The sequence below is a fragment of the Dermochelys coriacea genome, chromosome 1 (assembly GCF_009764565.3).
Source record: "Dermochelys coriacea isolate rDerCor1 chromosome 1, rDerCor1.pri.v4, whole genome shotgun sequence".
NCBI lineage: Eukaryota > Metazoa > Chordata > Testudines > Dermochelyidae > Dermochelys > Dermochelys coriacea.
The window spans coordinates 31849640-31869523 of NC_050068.2; the positions used below are offsets into that span (position 1 = coordinate 31849640).

Consider the following 19884-nt stretch of genomic DNA (forward strand, 5'->3'; position numbering starts at 1 on the left):
CCATATATAAGAGATTGTAAAAGCCCCACAAGGAAATGCAAATGTTAATACAGTTGAATTTTGTGTCTAATGTGGGCCAAAAATTAAGTATTTATAAGGTATGAATCATACTGGTATCAGAGCAATGGCTCTGTGTTTTAGGAACACACAGTATTATCCCTCAAGAATTTGCACTCTGCAACTTGGTTTGGCTGCAATTATTGTGCGTGTGTGCATTTGTAACCCACACACCTCCTGGGTGTGATGTTCTGTCCCATCTAGTGGCAGTGAGACCACTGAGAGAGAGAGAAAACAAGTCTGCTCTACAGCCTTAGCTAACAGCCAGTTGGCTTTTAGCTCATGCACTAAGCTTCAGAGTTCCCCATTTTGATCCCACCCGCTGATGACCGGGGTCTGTCGGTGTTACACACGCATGCATGCGGTTAGTGTGTGTGTGTGTGTGTGTTTCCCCATTCCTGCTCTCTGTGGAATGGGCAGGGAAGTTCCCCACTGTACTTTGGCACCAGACACTCTGCCTTGTTATCTGCAAAGTTTCATCTTCCTAGGATGCTGTATTTGGCCTTTAACACAACACAGCCCTTCTAGTTGCCTCTTTCCCAGTCATCAAACTGTAGCAAGCAAAAGAAAACATAATAGACCAAATCAAGGTAATCTTCCCTCTCTCCTGCTTTGGGTAAGAGTTCTTAAGCTATCTGTCCTGCCTGTGTGACTTTCCAGCCCCCTTCTCAGGGAAGGTCAGCAGGTTACATACCTCCTGCTGGGGTCAAAGGGTCACTTGCCAAGCATCCTGGCTTTCGCAAAAAGAAAAGGAGTACTTGTGGCACCTTAGAGACTAACAAATTTATTAGAGCATAAGCTTTCGTGAGCTACAGCTCACTTCATCAAATGCATCCGATGAAGTGAGCTGTAGCTCACGAAAGCTTATGCTCTAATAAATTTGTTAGTCTCTAAGGTGCCACAAGTACTCCTTTTCTTTTTGCGAATACAGACTAACACGGCTGCTACTCTGCATCCTGGCTTTTTAACTCCTGCTGGTCCTGAACACATCTTGGTGTGGTAAACACAGGAGTAATGCATTTTACTTCCAGGAACCAGAAGTATTCGCTCTATGAACACTGAATGGCCAGTATATTTCATCACATTTTACTCTTTCTTTAAAACCTGCCTTCCCTCTCTCTGCTTACCTTTTTCGGTTAAGTATGTGGGCTTATTTTTCTCCCATTAGTTTTCATGTACTCTCCTCTGCTTTTTCCACCAAATGCATCTGATGAAGTGAGCTGTAGCTCACGAAAGCTTATGCTCTAATAAATTTGTTAGTCTCTAAGGTGCCACGGGTACTCCTTTTCTTTTTGCGAATACAGACTAACACGGCTGCTACTCTGAAACCTGTCATTTTTTTTCTGAAAAGTATAGTAAGAAAACACAAGCTGATGATCTTCCAGCATTCTCTTACTCTTCCTTAAATTTGCAGATCTTTAGCCCTAGTTACCCTGTGTATTTGTAAGTGTAAAGCTGCACTTTAATTAAACATCACAGTCATAAGTTATGTGTAAGCTTCTGCCTAAAATAGTAATAGATCTGGAGAAAAGTTAGTATAATTAACTTCTAATCATAGAATTGGATTGGAAGGGACCTCGAGAGGTAATCTAGTCCAGTCCCCTGCACTCATTGGCAGGACTAATTATCTAGACCATTCCTGAGAGGTGTTTGTCTAACCTGCTCTTAAAAGTCTCCAATGATGGAGATTCCACAACCTCCCTAGGCAATTTATTCCAGTGCTTAACCACCCTCACAATTAGGAAGTTTTTCCTAATGTTCAACCTAAACCTCCCTTGCTGCAATTTAAGCCCATTTCTTCTTGTCCTAAACTGTTTTTCTTCTTCCTTCTTGTAACAGCCTTTTATATACTTGAAAACTGTTATCATATCCCCTCTGTCTTCTCTTTTCCAACTAAACAAACCCAATTTTTTCAATCTTCCCTCATAGGTCATGTTTTCTAGATCTTTAATCATTTCGGTTGCTCTTCTCTGGACTCTCTTCAATTTTTCCACTTCCTTCCTGAAATGTGGCATTTGCATTTGTCCTTATTGAATTTCATCCTATTTACTTCAGACCATTTCTCCAGTTTGTCCAGATCATTTTGAATTTTAATCCTATCCTCCAAGCACTTACAACTCCTCCCATCTTGGTATTGTCCACAAACTTTATAAGTGTACTCTGTATGCCATTATCTAAATCGCTGATAAAGGTATTGAACAGAACCGGACCCAGAACTGATCATTGCGGGACCCCACTCATTATGCCCTTCCAGCATGTCTGTGAACCACTGATAACTACTCTCTGGGAACAGTTTTCCAACCAGTTTTGTACCCACCTGATAGTAGCTCCATCTAGGTTGCATTTCCCTAGTTTATTTATGAGAAGGTCATGCAAGACAGTATCATAAGCTTTACTAAAGTCAAGATCTACCACATCTACTGCTTCCCCCTTATCTACAAGACTTGTTACCCTGTCAAAGAAAGATATCAGGTTGGTTTGACACAATTTGTTTTTGACAAATCCATGTTGACTGTTACATATCACCTTATTATCTTCTAGATGTTTGCAAATAAATTGCTTAATTATTTGCTCTTATCTTTCCGGGTACAGAAGTTAAGCTGACTGGTCTGTAATTCCCTGGGCTGTCCGTATTTCCCTTTTTATAGATGGGCACTATATTTGCCCTTTTCAAGTCTTCTGGAATCTTCCATGACTTCTCAAAGATAATCTCTAACGGCTCAGATATCTCCTCAGTCAGCTCCCTGCATATTCTAGGATGCATTTCATCAGGCCTTGGTGACGCGAAGACATCTAATTTGTCCAAGTAATTTTTAACTTGTTCTTTCCCTATTTTAGTCTCTGCTGTTCCTACCTCGTTTTCACTGGCATTCACTACATTAGACATCCAATCACCACCACCCTTCTTTGTGAAAACCAAAACAAAGAAGTCATTAAGCACCTCTGCCATTTCCATATTTTCTGTTATTATTCCCACCCCCCCCTCCACTATTGAGTAATGGGCCTATCCTGTCCTTGGTCTTCCTCTTGCTTCTAATGTATTTGTAGAATGTTTCCTTGTTACCTTTTTTTGTCTCTAACTAGTTTGATTTAATTTTGTGCTTTGGCCTTTCTAACTTTGTTCCTCATACTTGTGTTATTTTTTTATATTCATCCTTTTTAATTTGACCTAGTTTCCACTTTTTGTAAGCCTCTTTTTTGATTTTTAGATCATTGAAGTTCTCCTGGCTAAGCCAGGGTTGTCTCTTGCTTCTAATTTTATTATCTGCTATTATCCGAGTTGATAATATAGATTCAACGGCTCCATCTATTCCCTGGGAAATGAATGACTGTTTCTGGATCATTAGGGTAACTGATGTAGTAAGTGGATTTTGGCTAGGGGCTGAAAAAATTACCAAACAGCCAACACCTATGAGGGAGGGCAGAAAATACCTTTGCATCTGCACCTACAAGCCATGCCCACCCAAAGCCACACCCTTTTAAAGAAAAGAAATCAGCAGTGTGCTGAATTTCATTGGAATAGGTCAACTTTCTATTTATACATTTTAACAAGGTAACTTATTTTAGCTCTAGCAATCGTCTCTTTTATAGGCTTCACTCTATTTTCTCCTGTCTCATAATCACAGCGTATCCTTTCCTGTGTTGTCTTTCAATGGCTATTTCCTCACTTTTCTCCCATTGTATCTCTACCTCCTCCCCATACTTTTTTTGCCTTGTTCTGGCTTAAAATCTGTCACTTTGTATTCCTTTTCTAAATGGTCCCATTAATCGCTCCTTCTCTCTTGCTCATTTTCTCCCCTTCCCCCCAGTGCCCTGCACACACAAATTTTACCAGATTCCTAGTAATCAAAGTACTAAATCTTGTAAATGGAGACTGATCAAGCCCTTGGATGCTACCCCTTCCTGCTTCTCCACGTGGGCACCAATGATACTGCCAAGAATGACCTTGAGCGGATCACTGCAGACTACGTGGCTCTGGGAAGAAGGATAAAGGAGTTTGAGGCACAAGTGGCGTTCTCGTCCATCCTCCCCGTGGAAGGAAAAGGCCTGGGTACAGACCGTCGAATCATGGAAGTCAACGAATGGCTACGCAGGTGGTGTCGGAGAGAAGGCTTTGGATTCTTTGACCATGGGAAGGTGCTCCGGGAAGGAGGAGTGCTAAGCAGAGACAGGCTCCACCTAATGAAGAGAGGGAGGAGCATCTTCACAAGCAGGCTGGCTAACCTAATGAGGAGGGCTTTAAACTAGGTTCACCAGGGAAAGGAGACCAAAGCCCTGAGGTAAGTGGGGAAGTGGGATACCAGGAGGAAGTATGAGCAGGAGCGCATGAGAGGGGAGGGCTCCTGCCTCATACTGAGAAAGGGGGACGATCAGCGAGTTATCTCAAGTGCCTATACAAAAACGCAAGAAGCCTGGGAAACAAACAGGGAGAACTGGAAGTCCTGGCACAGTCAAGGAATTATGATGTGATTGGAATAACAGAGACTTGGTGGGATAACTCACATGACTGGAGTACTGTCATGGATGGATATAAACTGTTCAGGAAGGACAGGCAGGGCAGAAAAGGTGGGGGAGTTGCATTGTATATAAGGGAGCAGTATGACTGCTCAAAGCTCAAGTATGAAACTGCAGAAAAACCTGAAAGTCTCTGGATTAAGTTTAGAAGTATAAGCAACAAGGGTGATGTCGTGGTGGGAGTCTGCTATAGACCACTGGAGCAGGGGGATGAGGTGGATGAGGCTTTCTTCCGGCAACTCACAGAAGTTACTAGATTGCAGGCCCTGGTTCTCATGGGAGACTTCAATCACCCTGATATCTGCTGGGAGAGCAATACAGCGGTGCCCAGACAATCCAGGAAGCTTTTGGAAAGTGTAGGGAACAATTTTCTGGTGCTGGAGGAACCAACTAGGGCAGAGCTCTTCTTGACCTGCTGCTCACAAACCGGGAAGAATTAGTAGGGGAAGCAAAAGTAGATGGGAACCTGGGAGGCAGTGACCATGAGATGGTCGAGTTCAGGATCCTGACACAGAGAAGAAAGGAGAGCAGCAGAATTCAGACCCTGGACTTCAGAAAAGCAGACTTTGACTCTCTCAGGGAACTGATGGGCAGGATCCCCTGGGAGAATAATATGAGGGGGAAAGGAGTCCAGGAGAGCTGGCTGTATTTTAAAGAATCCTTATTGCGGTTACAGGGACAAACCATGTTGATGTGTAGAAAGAATAGTAAATATGGCAGGTGACCGACTTGGTTTAACACTGAAATCCTTGCTGATCACAAAACACAAAAAAGAAGCTTACAAGAAGTGGAAGATTGGACAAATGACCAGGGAAGAGTATAAAAATATTGCTCGGGCATGCAGGAGTGAAATCAGGAAGGCCAAATCACACCTGGAGTTGCAGCTAACAAGAGATGTTAAGAGTAATAAGAAGGGTTTCTTCAGGTATGTTAGCAACAAGAAGAAAGTCAAGGAAAGTGTGGGCCCCTTACTAAATGAAGGAGGCAACTTAGTGACAATGTGGAAAAAGCTAATGTACTCAATGCTTTTTTTTGCCTCCTGTCTTCACGAACAAGGTCAGCTCCCAGACTACTACACTGGGCAGCACAGCATGGGGAGGAGGTGACCAGCCCTCTGTGGAGAAAGAAGTGATTCGGGACTATTTAGAAAAGCTGGACAAGCACAAGTCCATGGGGCCGGATGCACTGCATCCGAGAGTGCTAAAGGAGTTGGTGGATGTGATAGCAGAGCCATTGGCCATTATCTTTGAAAACTCGTGGCGATCAGGGGAAGTCCCGGACATCTGGAAAAAAGCTAATAAAGTGCCCATCTTTAAAAAAGAGAAGAAGGAGGATCCTGGGAACTACAGGTCAGTCAGCCTCACCTCAGTCCCTGGAAAAATCCTGAACCAGGTCCTCAAGGAATCAATTCTGAAGCACTTAGAGGAGAGGAAAGTGATCAGGAACAGTCAGCATGGATTCACCAAGGGCAAGTCATGCCTGACTAATGTAATTGCCTTCTATGACGAGATAACTGGCTCTGTGGATGGGGGGAAAGCAGTGGACGTATTGTTCCTTGACTTCAGCAAAGCTTTTGACTTGGTCTCCCACTGTATTCTTGCCAGCAAGTTAAAGAAGTATGGGCTGGATGAATGAACTATAGGGTGGATAGAAAGTTGGCTAGATTGTTGGACTCAACGGGTAGTAATCAATGGCTCCATGTCTAGTTGGCAGCCGGTATCAAGTGGAGTGCCCCAAGGGTCGGTCCTCGGGCCAGTTTTGTTCAATATCTTCATTAATGATCTGGAGGATGGTGTGGATTGCACCCTCAGCAAGTTCCCCGATGACACTAAACTGGGAGGAGAGGTAGATACGCTGGAGAGTAGGGATAAGATACAGAGGGACCTAGACAAATTAGAGGATTGGGCCAAAAGAAATCTGCTGAGGTTCAACAAGGACAAGTGCAGAGTCCTGCACTTAGGACGGAAGAATCCCATGCACCGGTACAGACTAGGGACCGAATGGCTAGGCAGCAGTTCTGCAGAAAAGGACCTAGGGGTTACAGTGGATGAGAAGCTGGATATGAGTCAACAGTGTGCCGTTGTTGCCAAGAAGGCCAATGGCATTTTGGGCTGTATAAGTAGGGGCATTGCCAACAGATCGAGGGATGTGATCATTCCCCTCTATTCGACATTGGATACTATACTATACTCATCTGGAGTACTGTGTCCAGTTTTGGACAGTCCACACTACAAGAAGGATGTGGAAAAATTGGAAAGCGTCCAGCAGAGGGCACCAAAAATGATTAGGGGACGGGAACACATGACTTATGAGGAGAGGCTGAAGGAACTGGGATTGTTTAGTCTGCGGAAGAGAAGAATGAGGAGGGATTTGATAGCTGCTTTCAACTACCTGAAAGGGAGTTCCAAAGAGGATGGATCTAGACTGTTCTCAGTGGTAGCAGATGACTACAAGGAGTAATGGTCTCATGTTGCAGTGGGGGAGGTTTAGGTTGGATATTGGGAAAAACTTTTTCACTAGGAGGGTGGTGAAACACTGGAATGGGTTACCTAGAGAGGTGGTGGAATCTCCTTCCTTAGAAGTTTTTAAGGTCAGGGTTGACAAAGCCCTGGCTGGGATGATTTAGTTGAGGACTGGTCCTGCTTTGAGCAGTGGGCTGGACTAGATGACCTCCTGAGGTCCCTTCCAACCCTTATATTCTATGATTCTATGATGCAAAAATGTGGGGACTTTTACTGCTCAGAGCATTGCTCAGGTGTGGAATCAATTCATCACTCCCCAGCAGCTGGTAAAGTGGGAACTGCTGGGATTCCTATTAGGATGCTGTCCTAGGACTCTGCTTAGGAACTCTATCTTTCATATCAGCCTCCTACTAACATTTGAGGTGTCAGATAAATTGGAATCTCCCCTCTCCTGCCCCTTTTGGCTGCAAAGTAAGATAAATATTTTTCTCTCTTTTTCTCTCTTTTCTCTCTCATGCCAGTCTCCTGGCTGCTTTAATGGGGGTATTCCTACCCTTTCACACTCTCTAAAAAGCTCTTGTCCCTATTGCCTGCCTACTGCTCCCTGCTTTTCTAAGCAGCAGCAGCAAAGACTAATTGATCTGATTCTTGTCAATTTCACTTCTGCCCACAAGTTTTGAATAGCAGCAGTAAAAACTAACCAGCAGTTTTCACTTTGTAGTAATAGTGGCACTGCACGTGTCTGTCAAAACGGACTTAAGGAGAGATCACTGCATCTGTTTAAACTCAATTCACATTTGCAGAATTATCTTCAAAGGACTAGAAATACCTGTTGGGTGTTTTTGTTTTGTTTTAATAAAAGCTTAAATTCTGCAGAAGCTGGCAGCATTTGCTGGAAAAAATTCCCAGTTGCCCCATACAGAATGGATTTTTCAAGCTATAATGACAGTCATCTATAGACCCCGTGTTTTTAAAATTTTTGAGAGACAATCTAAAATTAGAAAAGTTATCAATATAAACCACTACTGCAATTTTCATTCGCTGAAATGGTTTTTACATGTCATTTGAACCCACAAAATATCATGGTGAATCTTGGTTTTTAAAATAGTGCCAGTTTAACCCTAATATAAGCATTGGATACATGGTTTTACTTAAGTTTTAAATCACATGTTTTTATAAATATTAATTTGCACTGAAAACAGCAATGCACATGAGTACACAAAAACAAAACCTCAAATGTTGGTCATATGTGCCGGATGTTCCTTTAAAAAAAAAAAAAAAGCAGCGCCTTATGAGGCTTTTATTTGGGGATGGCTAATTATCAATTTTCTTATTTAAAATTGAAGAATGAGAATTTAGGATGTGGTAGATATATTTCACACATCCAGTTCTTGATTTGCTTCTGCGGATCCCTACTTTAGAAGATGTACCCCATGCTGATGAGATTCAATGTTGCTGGCAGAAGTAAAGCTATTTGTGGTACTCTATTATACAAATGTCCCAGAAGTGGAGACTAAAAAAGGCCTTGCCCCGTACTATACCTGTTTTTTTTTTTTTGTTTCCTACCTGCAAAGTTATTAGAAGACCATCTCTCCCCATTCTGTTGATGTTTGTTGGGGTGGTAATCAGATTGGTTAGTCCTGTCCAGAGAATTCTAAGTCTCATCAGTTAGTTTCATATCTCAAATGGAGAGGAGATTCCATTACAGTCTTTAATCTTATCACCTACCATTGTCAGTTTGGTTTCTGAATGCCTAGGAGATGAACATCTATTGTCTTTCTGACAAGCTTAGAAAACTTTTCCTGGATTTCAGGAGACTATGAGGAAGTCATATATGGAAGTCTTCAAATATGTAAAATATTGTTATAAATAGGACAATGATGAATTGTTCTTCATGTCCACCAAGGATAGGATGAGAAGTAATTGGCTTAGTTTGCAGAAAGGGAGATACAGGTTGGGTAACAGGCAAAAGTGTCTAACTGTGAGGATAGTTAACCTCTGAAACAAGTTACTTAGGTAGGTTGTGGAATCCCAGTCATTAGAGGTTTTTAAGAACAGGTTAGACAAACACCTGTTAAGGATGGCCTTAGATATACTTAATCCTGCCTTAATGTGGGGGGATGGACTAGAATGACCTCTTCAGGTCCCTATATTTCTATGATTCTATATATTTTGGAGTAGATATTTTTTCTGTGGTCTAACAATTTGGAGCTACAAAGACTTGTCCATTCCCTATGTTTAGGCTTATTTTTGAAAAATGCAGGTTTACTTTTATATATGTAGTTATTTAGCACCTAATTCTGCCTACCACATATCAATGTTTGGTTCTTCAGTCTCACTACATCTAAGTAGAGGCCTGATTCAACTACTATTAATTTCATTTGAAAGACTCCTATTGACTCGAATGGGAGTTCAATTGGGAACTAAAAATGGGGAGGTTGGGTTTTTTTTGCGGGGGGGGGGGAGGGAGCGGGGGCCGGTTTAGGTCTATTAAACTTATTCTCAGTGACTTGTGAAATCTCAGCCCCTGGATTTGAATTTTGGTTCTTACCAGAGTGATTGATTCACTCAGAGAACTGCAAAGGGAATATCTTCTACAGCTTTTTTCTTGAAAGACAACCTTCTTGGTAGCATTATTGATAGGCAGGAGAGCAAAGAAGTTGCAAATTTTAAAGCTGATGTTCCTTGCTCCCTGTTCCTTGATAAGGTGATTGTGAAATCTCATGCCAAACTTTTGCCTAAGTGGTAGCACATTTTCACACAGAGAAAAAATACAAAAGGAATTGTATGATGATCTGGTAAGTGAGGTGAATTTACATGGGTTAGATGTTAAAAAGGGACTTAGTTACTATTTGGAAAAAATTAAATCTTTTCATAAATTTTCCATATAATTTATAAGGAGAAACCCAAGGGAAATGTTCTTTTGAGTCAGTCTTTCTAAACAGGCCATACTTTGCAAGTATTATGATCAGCGTGGAGGATCATTATTAGATACATTAAATGTGTATTCTGTCAGAGATGTCAGTGTCCATTGCCTCTTTTAGGAATGTCTTTATTCTTAAAATTTGCCATGTTGTTACTTGGAGTGAATTTCACAACTTCACAAAGCATTTGATTATTCTCTGGTGATGCTGGAGATTCTGACTCCAGCTAATTCAGATCCTCAATTCCATAGGGCACTACCTAATTATCTGTTAACTATACAGTCCATAGCCTTCCTAGATTGTGATTCTACTGGTTAATTCCCTGTGGCAGGGATCTGCAGAGGCAATTAATGAAGGAGAAAAGGTAGAAACTCAGTGGAAATGTAAGTTCTCTGGATTAATTCCCTCTGCAGAGCCACAGTGACCCTCTTTATCTCTTCTTGGGATTCCCTTTAAGGACACTTTGAAACAGAGAGGAATCAAAGATGGGTACAGGGACGTAACCTTTTCTAGTCTGGTTCTGAAACATTAGGATTCTCAGATGCAGCAAGTGATGGCTAATTAATAGTGCCTCCCAAGCACGGCACAGAATTAGAGAAATGTAAGGCTGGAACGGTCTTGGGGCAAGATCAAGTAAACCTAGACCATCCCTAACAGGTGTTTGTCGAATCTTTTCTTCAAAATGGACAATAATGGGGATTTCACAGACTCCCTTGGAAGCCTATTCCAGATCTTAACTATCCATATAGTTCAGAGTTGGGCAAACTACAGCCCGCAGGCCACATCTGGCCTGTGGGACCGTCCTACCTGGCCCCTGAGCTCCTGGCCAGGGAGGCTACCTGGCCCCTCCCCCACTGTCCCCCTTCCCCCGCAGCCTCAGCGCACCACGCCGCCAGGGCTTTGGCCCACCACTCCTGCCAGGCAGCGAGTTCCTGCTGCTCTGAGCAGCATGGTGGGGGAGGGTTGGATAAGGGGGGCAGTCAGGGAGCAGGAGGCGGTTGGATGGGAAATAGGGGGTTGAATAAGGGTGGGAGTCCTGGAAGGCCTGTCAGGAAGCGGGGCTGTTGATAGGGGTTGTAGCAGTCAGGGGACAGGGAGCGGGGGGGTTGGATAGGGGGTTGGGGTAGGGGTCCCAGGAGGAGGTGATCAGGGGACAAGGAGCAGGGAGTGTTAGATGGGTCGGGGTTCCGAGGAGACAGTCAGGGTGTGGGAAGTGGGAGGGGGCGGGGGCCAGGCTGTTCGGGGAGGCACAGCCTTCCCTACCTGGCCCTTTATATGGTTTTGTAACATCGATGTGACCCTTGGGCCAAAAAGTTTGCCCATCCCTGATCTAGTTAGAAAGCATTTCTTAATATCTATCCTAAATCTCCCTGGCTTCAGATTAAGCCCATTACTTCTTATCCTACCTTTAGTGGACTCAAGGAACAATTGATCCCCATCCTCTAGAACAGCCCTTGATATATTTGAAGACTGTTATCAGGTCCCTCCTCTGTTTTCTTTTCTTGAGATTAAACATGCACAGTTTTTTAACCTTTCATCATAGGTCAGGTTTTCTAAACCTATTATCATGTTTGTTGCTCTCCTCTGGACGCTCTCCAGTTTATCCATCTTTCCTAAACGTGAGACCCCCAGAAGTGGACACTGTAGGCCTGAGCCATAGAGCAGAACAACTACCTCCTGTCTTGTACATATGACACTTTTGCTAATGTACCCCAGAAAGATATTAGCCTTTTTTGCAACTGCATCACATTCTTCATTCATGTTTAATTTGTGATCCATTACAAGCCCCAGATTCTTTTTAACAGCCAACCAGTTATTCCCCATTTTGTATTTATGATTTTGATATATCTTTCCTAAGTGTAGTATGTGACTATGGTGTGGGTCTGCAGAGGCACTGTATTCCAAATTCCAGTTACTGGTAAGTATTCTGCCTTTTCCTATGATTGCAGAGAGGTCACCAGCAAACTTCAATACTGTCTCATGTCTTATAGATTTTTGTGTCACTCTTAGCATAAAAGGATAATGAAACAATGATCTGTGGTGGGTTAAAAAAAGTTCAAGGCACTTTTATAAGCTAAGAAACATTTCAAAATGTCTTGACTTTTTTTTAATGGTAAAATGTCTGAAATGACGTATTAGCTTTCAATTAATATAAATGCTAAACGTCATATTTTTTAAGTGTGTTGGATCTTGGCAGTGGCTAGGGACTTTTTCACCCTGCTCCTTCAAATTTGGAGTTTGCTCTTCAGAACTTCTAAGGCTGGACATGATGAAGAAAACATTCCAGGATGGGACCTAGCTCTACATACTTCCCCATGTAGCTGCCATATATCTTGTCCAAGAATGTCCATGGCAGTCTTTATTTATTCAGGAAAAAGTGCACGGGGGTGAAACTAGTCTAAATACAAGGCTACATTACAGCTATTTGCACACTTGTCTCTCCCTCTAAAAACGTTTAGCTCCTAAATATGGTTTATTGTATTTTTTGTTTGTTTGTTTTAGCTGTAATTGCATACATTACAAATTACTCAAAATGGTTTTGTTTGGAGTAATTATGTGCATGCTGTGTTCACTTGTGGAAAATGTATCTTGAATTTTTGTGGAACCATTAATAAGAGGAAATTATCCTGTATTTCACCTCAGGTTTTCCCTGTTAATGAAGACTCTGTCATCTTTCAGGTACCAAAGTGAAAAAAACTGAAGCCATGGTTATTCCCTGTACACAAGTTTCCATGTCATTTTTTGACCAACTGTACTCTGAAGGAGTTGTTAGAGAAACTGGCTATATTGTTAAGTGTTATGATGACTATTATGATGGCATTCCCATCTCAGATGAGTTAAGAAAGGTCAGTACAGCATTTAAGAATTTCTCAGTGGTTTTCATACCTCTGTCAGTCACTGCAAGCACTTCTTTCCATACTGTGGCTGTCCACAAAGCATACAGCTAAGTAATTCTCAGACTTTGCATAGGTATTTCACTGACATGTTGTACAGTTACCCCTACTGCATGGAATAGGAAAGCATTTACCCAAATCCAAAAGTTAGAGATGCAACTATTTAGATTTGTCCTCACAATTCCCAGTTTAGTCTGGAGAAGAGAAGACTGAGAGGGGACATAACAGTTTTCAAGTACATAAAAAGTTGTTACAAGGAAGAGGGAGAAAAAATTGTTCTGCTTAATCTCTGAAGATAGGCCAAGAAGCAATGGGCTTAAATTGTAGTAAGGGCAATTTAGGTTGGACATATGGAAAAACTTCCTAATTGTCAGGGTAATTAAGCACTGGAATAAACTGCCTAGGGAGTTTCTGGAATCTTCATCATTGGGGATTTTTAAGAGCAGGTTAGACAAGCACCTGTCAGGGATGGTCTAGATCAGTGCTTCTCAAGCTATCTGATGTGGGGGACCGGCAATTTTTTTTTCCAACGTGCGCGCAGACTGGCAGTCGATGGCACCGGTCCATGGACCACCACTTTGAGTAGCACTGGTCTAGATAATACTTAGTCCTGCCATGAGTGCAGGGGACTGGACTAGATGACCTCTCGAAGTCCCTTCCAGTCCTATGATTCTATGAATGCATTTTTCAGATGAAAAATATGTAAGTACAAATTGCTCCCACTGTAGAGGATTTCTGCCTGACTGAAAAAGTTTCCCATATTTTATATGTAAATAATGGAAATTCCTAAATGATCAGTCTCTGTGCTTAACATACAACAAAATAGCTGCATTTGTTTATTTTTTTAATTTCATATTAGAAAATGAAATTGACACTTTTTTTTTCTTGCCCCTTTTCAGGTTTTGCTTCTGGAAGATTCTGACCATTTTGATTTATTCAGCCAGTCAAATCGTGAGGAGTTTCTCTTCTGTCTTTTTAAGCATCTTTGCCTTGGAGGAACTCTCTGTCAATTTGAAGATGTGCTTAGTCCATACTTAGAAACTACAAAGGCTTTATATAAAGATCTTGTAAGGTAAGGTTGTTGCATTTAGAATCTTGTATAAAAAATTTTACATGTGCAGCTGTGCATAGAATTACATGTGCACATTTTGAATATTAAGCTCTTTGAATCTTATGAATATAATTTGTGCAACAAGATCAAAGATAAGTTGAAACAGAACATTAATGATTCACTAGCAAAATAATACAGTTATAATGGCAACTCTCTGATATAGGAACTTTTTGCCACATAAATACTTGCAGTATAGTTTGTTTCCATTTGACTGGTTCCAGTGATTATTCTACATACTGAAAATGGGGAATACCACTGAAATCAGATTAAGTGCTCTAGCTGTAATAGATAAAATCACATCAACTAATTGTGGAAATATATAAATTCCTAAGAAAGTTATTTTTTTCTGAGCTTAACATTTTACTCTCAGGAGAATAGACTTCTGAGTCATATCCTATCCTCTGGTGCATGTAGCTTTCACAATTCAAAGTAGCTTGTTTGAAAGTAAGTAAAATGATATCAATGGAAATTTTTATTTTTGCATTTTGGACTCGGTCCTATAAGGTGCTGAGCACTTTGTCTCTGATCCAGCAACACTCTTAAGCACATGCTTAACTTTAGGGATGTGAATAATCCCACTGAAGTTAAGCAATAAAGGATATATAAAACAAGTCAATGGGACAATTTATGTCCCTACAAGCATGCGCTTAATAATTTTGCTGGATCGGGACCAGTGCTTAGCATCTTGCAAAATCAAGCTCTGTTTGTCTTATAAATCATCCCCAAACAAGGTCCTTTTGGGTTGAAACGTTGGTTCTTTCACAGTCACCTGAAATAAAATATTTAAGTCTTGATTTTTGCCACGCTTAATTCTGCTGGTAGTACCCCATGCTTTAAATACTCATAATGAAAACAGTGAGACTTTTTCAGAGTAAATACTGCTCAATAAAGGTAAGAATCTGATCCTCGTTAACTTGACATAATGGATTAAAGTGAACATTCTTGCTTGGTTTTGAGAATGAAAGAGTTTGTCTATTTTACTTGAGACTAATCCATATTTTCTGAATCAACACCTGGTGTTCACATCAATTTAATTTTTTTTTAACTATTGCTTATTCTGTTTGTCCATGATAGATCATAGGTTGACAATGACCATTTAAAAATCCTTGTTTCGTAGTTATGTAGTCTGCAAAATTTTAAAAATCAAAACTAGCCACACAATCTGTAAATTAGACACTAATACCAGAAAAAGCAATCTTTATTCATGTAAGTAAGGAGTTCCATTGAATTCCATGCCACTTGTGAATAAGGATTGCTGTATCTGGCATTAAACTGGGAGAATTTGCTTTCCTGCTGGAATTTTCTTGTTTTAAATATTTTTGTAAACCACTTTGGTTGACTAAGTTTAAATTACCCTCGACTCTAAACAATTTTAAAATGTTCTAATTTCCAGCGCTTTCCAATATCATACTGATTCAATTCTATAATACTGAAATAATCAAAATGAGCTCTCATTGGGAAGTAGTATTAAGACAGTTTCTGCCATTGAAACAATCCCATTAACAGATTGAAGATACTGAAACAGAGATTTTTATTTCTAAATATTGTTTTGAATATTCTTTTTAACATGCATATAGTTTTACATATTAAGTTTATTAACTAGTTACAGTATCACAACTAATCCCACCTGTTTTCTTAAGTAGTGTAGACTTGGTGCTTGGCTATATGGTTTCCATAATACTGTACAGAGTATTCAAATGGGCACCTCAGGAATACTGAACATGGCAAGAAAGAAGCTAACAGTAACAGAAACTCTATCTTCTCCTTTCTGTAAAATCCTTCACTCCACACTCGCAACATGCTGTCTGCTGCTCTAATCCCCAGCCTTAGCTTACTCTCTGCATTTTACTACAGCTGTTCCTCTTCCCATGCTGTTGAATGACATTGGACAAAGTGCTAAGACTACAATTAGTTCCTCCACACTCTTCATTTCTTTTGCCTCTCAACTACCCTCTTTCTTCTAAACAGCTTTACTTCTACTCTCTGAGCCGCTCCTGTGCTGCTATCTCCAGATGGATTTTCTTTAACTTCAACTCTCCTTAAACCTTCTTTTCGGTTTCTCTTTTTTTCATACAGCTTTCTCTGACCAGGATCTTGAAAACTTTTTAAAACAAAAAATTATTTGGCAAAATTACTCCCAGCCCTTCACTAGTTCTACCTTCTTCTTTCATGCCGATTTGACTTTTACCTTTGTACTATCTACCTTTTAAACCTCAACTTGTTCCCTTGATTCCATTCCTCTGCTGTTTCATCGTCTTCTTTGCTCCTTCTTGTTCCCTTACCTTCATTCTTGCTTCTTTCCTTAGGGACAACAGAAATTCTGTTTCTCCTTCCTTTCATCTTCCAACTCCTAAAATATGCTGTTTACTCATTTGACTTACTCTCCTTCAACTCCTTGATCCCTCCAGTCTGCCTTCTCCACTCCACTAAAACTGTCCTAATCAAGATCACCAACTACCATCTCTAGCCTAAGACTTTTTTTTTCCCTATTCTTTTCCTTTATTTCTTACTTGCCTTTGCCCTCTGCCCATAATCTCTGTGTCCATTGTCCTCTTCAGTTGCCAGTCAGGCATCTCCTTTTGGCAGTGGGACTCCCATCTCAAACTCAGTCTTTCCAAAGCTGAACTCCATGGGCTAGATTCACAAAGAAACATAGGTATGCTGATGCTCAGCATACCATCCTTATCTTCTGTTTGCATCCTTTTGTCTGCAAGAGACGGTGGGATTTGCAGCCTATAATGCAGATGGTTTGCAATGCCTCATGTGACTGAATAGTCCAATCTGAGATTTGCATGATCTTTGGCACTTATTGCAAATGTATGTATCTTTGTTGGGAGCTGCTTGCTTCCTAGGGGCTCTTTTCTCTTCAAGCTGTAGGAGCCGCTCCTGTCATGGATTTTGATACCCTGATGGAGATGATGGCACCACTTGTTACGATCATAGAATCATAGAAGATCAGGGTTGGAAGAGACCTCAGGAGGTCATCTAGTCCAACCCCCTGCTCAAAGCAGGACCAACACCAACTAAATCATCCCAGCCAGGGCTTTGTCAAGCTGGGCCTTAAAAATCTCTAAGAATGGTTGCCAAGATTTCCCATTGGTCAGGATCAATTCCAAATTCCTTCATAACTTGTTTGCATTTATCTTTATAGTGAAGCTTGGGATGTCCTGTTATTCTTGTTCCCTGTGATAGCTCCCCGTATAGCATGTTCTTGGGTATTCTTCAGTCTTCTAACCAACTGAGATGGTCCAGCCAGTGCAGTTGTCTTTGCTTGAGCAGGGCTGTCACACTTGGTAAATTTCCCCTTTGACGAACCTCTGTGTTGGTGACTTTATCTTGCCATTTGATGTTGAGTATGTGGCATAAACAGCGTAGGTGGAAACTGTTTAACCTTTTCTTCTGATGAGCATAAGTTGTCCATGTTTTTCCACCGTACATGAGAATGCTGAGGAAACAAGCTTGATACACTAGCATTTTGGTCTTGATGGTAAGCTTTGAGTTGTTCCATGCTCTTTTAGACTGCTAAAAGTAATGGCAGCCTTTCCAATGCAAACATTTAGTTCTTCATCCAAGGAGAGGTTGGTGGTCACTGTAGAACCTAAATAGCTAAACTTTTGGACTATTTCTAGCTGGTTTGCCTAGTGCCTAGAAAATAACTGGAATTGACAAAGCCTGAATTCAGCATCTTAGGTTCCATAGGCAATTAATGGGGAGCAATAAGCACCTCAGGATGGGATTCACAAGAGTCAGCATGCTAGCTGGTTTCCTGCAAAATCTAGCCAAAGGGAGATGCCAAGGCAAGGGGTGTGTTCTAAGCCTCATCCCTCTCTGGGAGATAGGCTGCAGGGAGACGTCCCTGTGCTTGGAATTCTGAGATTCACACCCTCTCTTGGTGTTAGGTGTCTATGCTGCTTTTTTTTTTTTTTGCAAGCAGCAGGAGGAAGACTAGCTGGACTTCCCTCATAACTTAAAGCCCAGAGGGTAGAGTACCCACCTGGGATGTGGGAGACCCCTAGTTCAAGTTCCCCCACTTAGGGAGAAGGGATCTGAACAGGGATCCACTGGGCGAAGAGGCTTCTTCAATCTTTCCTGTTGAAGTGATTCTATAGTGGATATATCATTAAAAATTCATTGGTGCAGGGGATCCGGGGTCTACACATACACACACAATTATTCCGTTATTATTTATGCACAGTGGATTAGATTCAGCACTAGGCTGCAACTGCTTCTCATCCCTGCCTAGCCATTTTATGCATCTATGGGGGGCCCAATCCAAGAGGTGAGCTCTGAGTATGCTTCCTAACAGATCGGGCCATGCAGGCAAGTAAGGTAGAGGAATGCTTATCTTCCCCTGGTTTGTGAATCGTTCTGAGGTTAGGTGTCCAGATTCCTGGTGTGGCTGCAATCTGCTTATGCAGAGACAGAAAAATAGATTCCTAGGGAATTTTTTTACTGTCAAAATTTAGGTGCTGAGTGAGTATAAGGAGTCTACCATGTTTGAGAGCCGCTGAGTGCAGGTTTTGTGAATCCCAGTGGGGCCTGATTCTGGGATTTAGGCACCTAAGGTGGCAGGTAGGTGCCCACATTCTTTTATGAATCTAGCTCATATCTTTCATCTTGATAGGTACTGAGATCTTTGTTAATCCCATCACCCAAGTTTGGTACCATGATGTCATTTTAGACTCTTCTCTTTCCTGAGTTTTATTTGTTGCTTCTTCCTTTTCAATATTTCCAAATTACACATAATGTTCTCCTTTGTGATGTATCTTTTTCATGTGCAGTTTATCCAAAATGCTGCTGCTAACCCTGTTTTCCTCAAACCCCGCTCTGATAATGTTACCCTTTTAAAAAATCCTTTCACTGGCTTCCTAGCTCCTCCATCCTTAGAGGCAAACCCTTCAACTTCTCCCTTAAAGTTTCAGAGTAGCAGCGTGTTAGTCTGTATTCGCAGAAAGAAAAGGAGTACTTGTGGCACCTTAGAGACTAACAAATTTATTTGAGCATAAGCTTTCATGAGCTACAGCTCACTTCATCGGTGCCATAAGTACTCCTTTTCTTCTTCCCTTAAAATTGTACATAATCTTGACCCCACTTGCATTGCTAATCTAATTTTCTTCTTCTCTCCCATTCTCTTTCTATTGTATCTGTAATACTCAGTTTGTGTACACACAGGTGCTTTAGTCTAAGCTAAAAGAGCTTCAGAAAAGCCCTCCTAACACGTGAAGTGGCAGCCCTTTAATGATCTTCTCCTGTCCCCCCTTCTTACAACAGCTTGTACCTAACAAACTCTGAGAGTCCCATCACTATTCCATCCAAAATTCAAGTTAGTACAAAATGTTATTTAATAAAAGGAAATTTCAAACCTTTTAATATTTAATCACTTATAATTTTGGTCAATTTATTAATTTTTCTTCCCTTCATAAGATGATCCACTAAGCATTGGAAATTACAACTATCAAGAAGGGTTATAAATAACTAATTTACCAAACCATATTTCTATATTCCAAGTTGCTTAAAAATAAACAAACATCTTCATGATGGTACAATTCTCTTCTTTTAAATTGTCACGAAAGAGTAATTCTACATAATTAATTATAAACACGGAATTACTGACTTTCAAAATAATCACTAACTTGGTAATGTCTGTTCCATAGGCCATTTTACTTTTATACTTTATTCCCAAAGTCTAGCTCTACTGGATCTTCTCTCACTTACAACTTTTAAACTAAACTCTAGTAGATCAAAATAAATCTTTTTGGACCAGACTGTGACAGGTGCTCCCAGGGTTGGGGGAAAGAATACTATGCAAGGATCTCTATCCTGGTGTGACCCACATTTGTCTGTCAGAATTGCAGTCCCTGTGCTGGGGTCTTCAGTGTATTTGTTACAGAGACTAGTTACTGCTTGATTCCAATCCGTTC

The 19884-nt window shown here is 41.0% G+C and overlaps 1 protein-coding gene across 9 annotated transcripts in view; it reads left to right on the plus strand.

Annotated features, from left to right (window-relative positions):
* The window catches only part of YAP1 (Yes1 associated transcriptional regulator), a 197403-nt gene that overhangs the window by 7464 nt on the left and 170055 nt on the right, over window positions 1–19884 (plus strand). For all 9 annotated transcript variants that reach the window (XM_043504190.1, XM_043504193.1, XM_043504185.1 and 6 more), the window contains 2 exons: window positions 12638–12804; window positions 13752–13924. In XM_043504190.1, the coding sequence (XP_043360125.1) occupies window positions 12638–12804; window positions 13752–13924 (340 nt within the window). The remainder of the gene's footprint in view (window positions 1–12637; window positions 12805–13751; window positions 13925–19884) is intronic.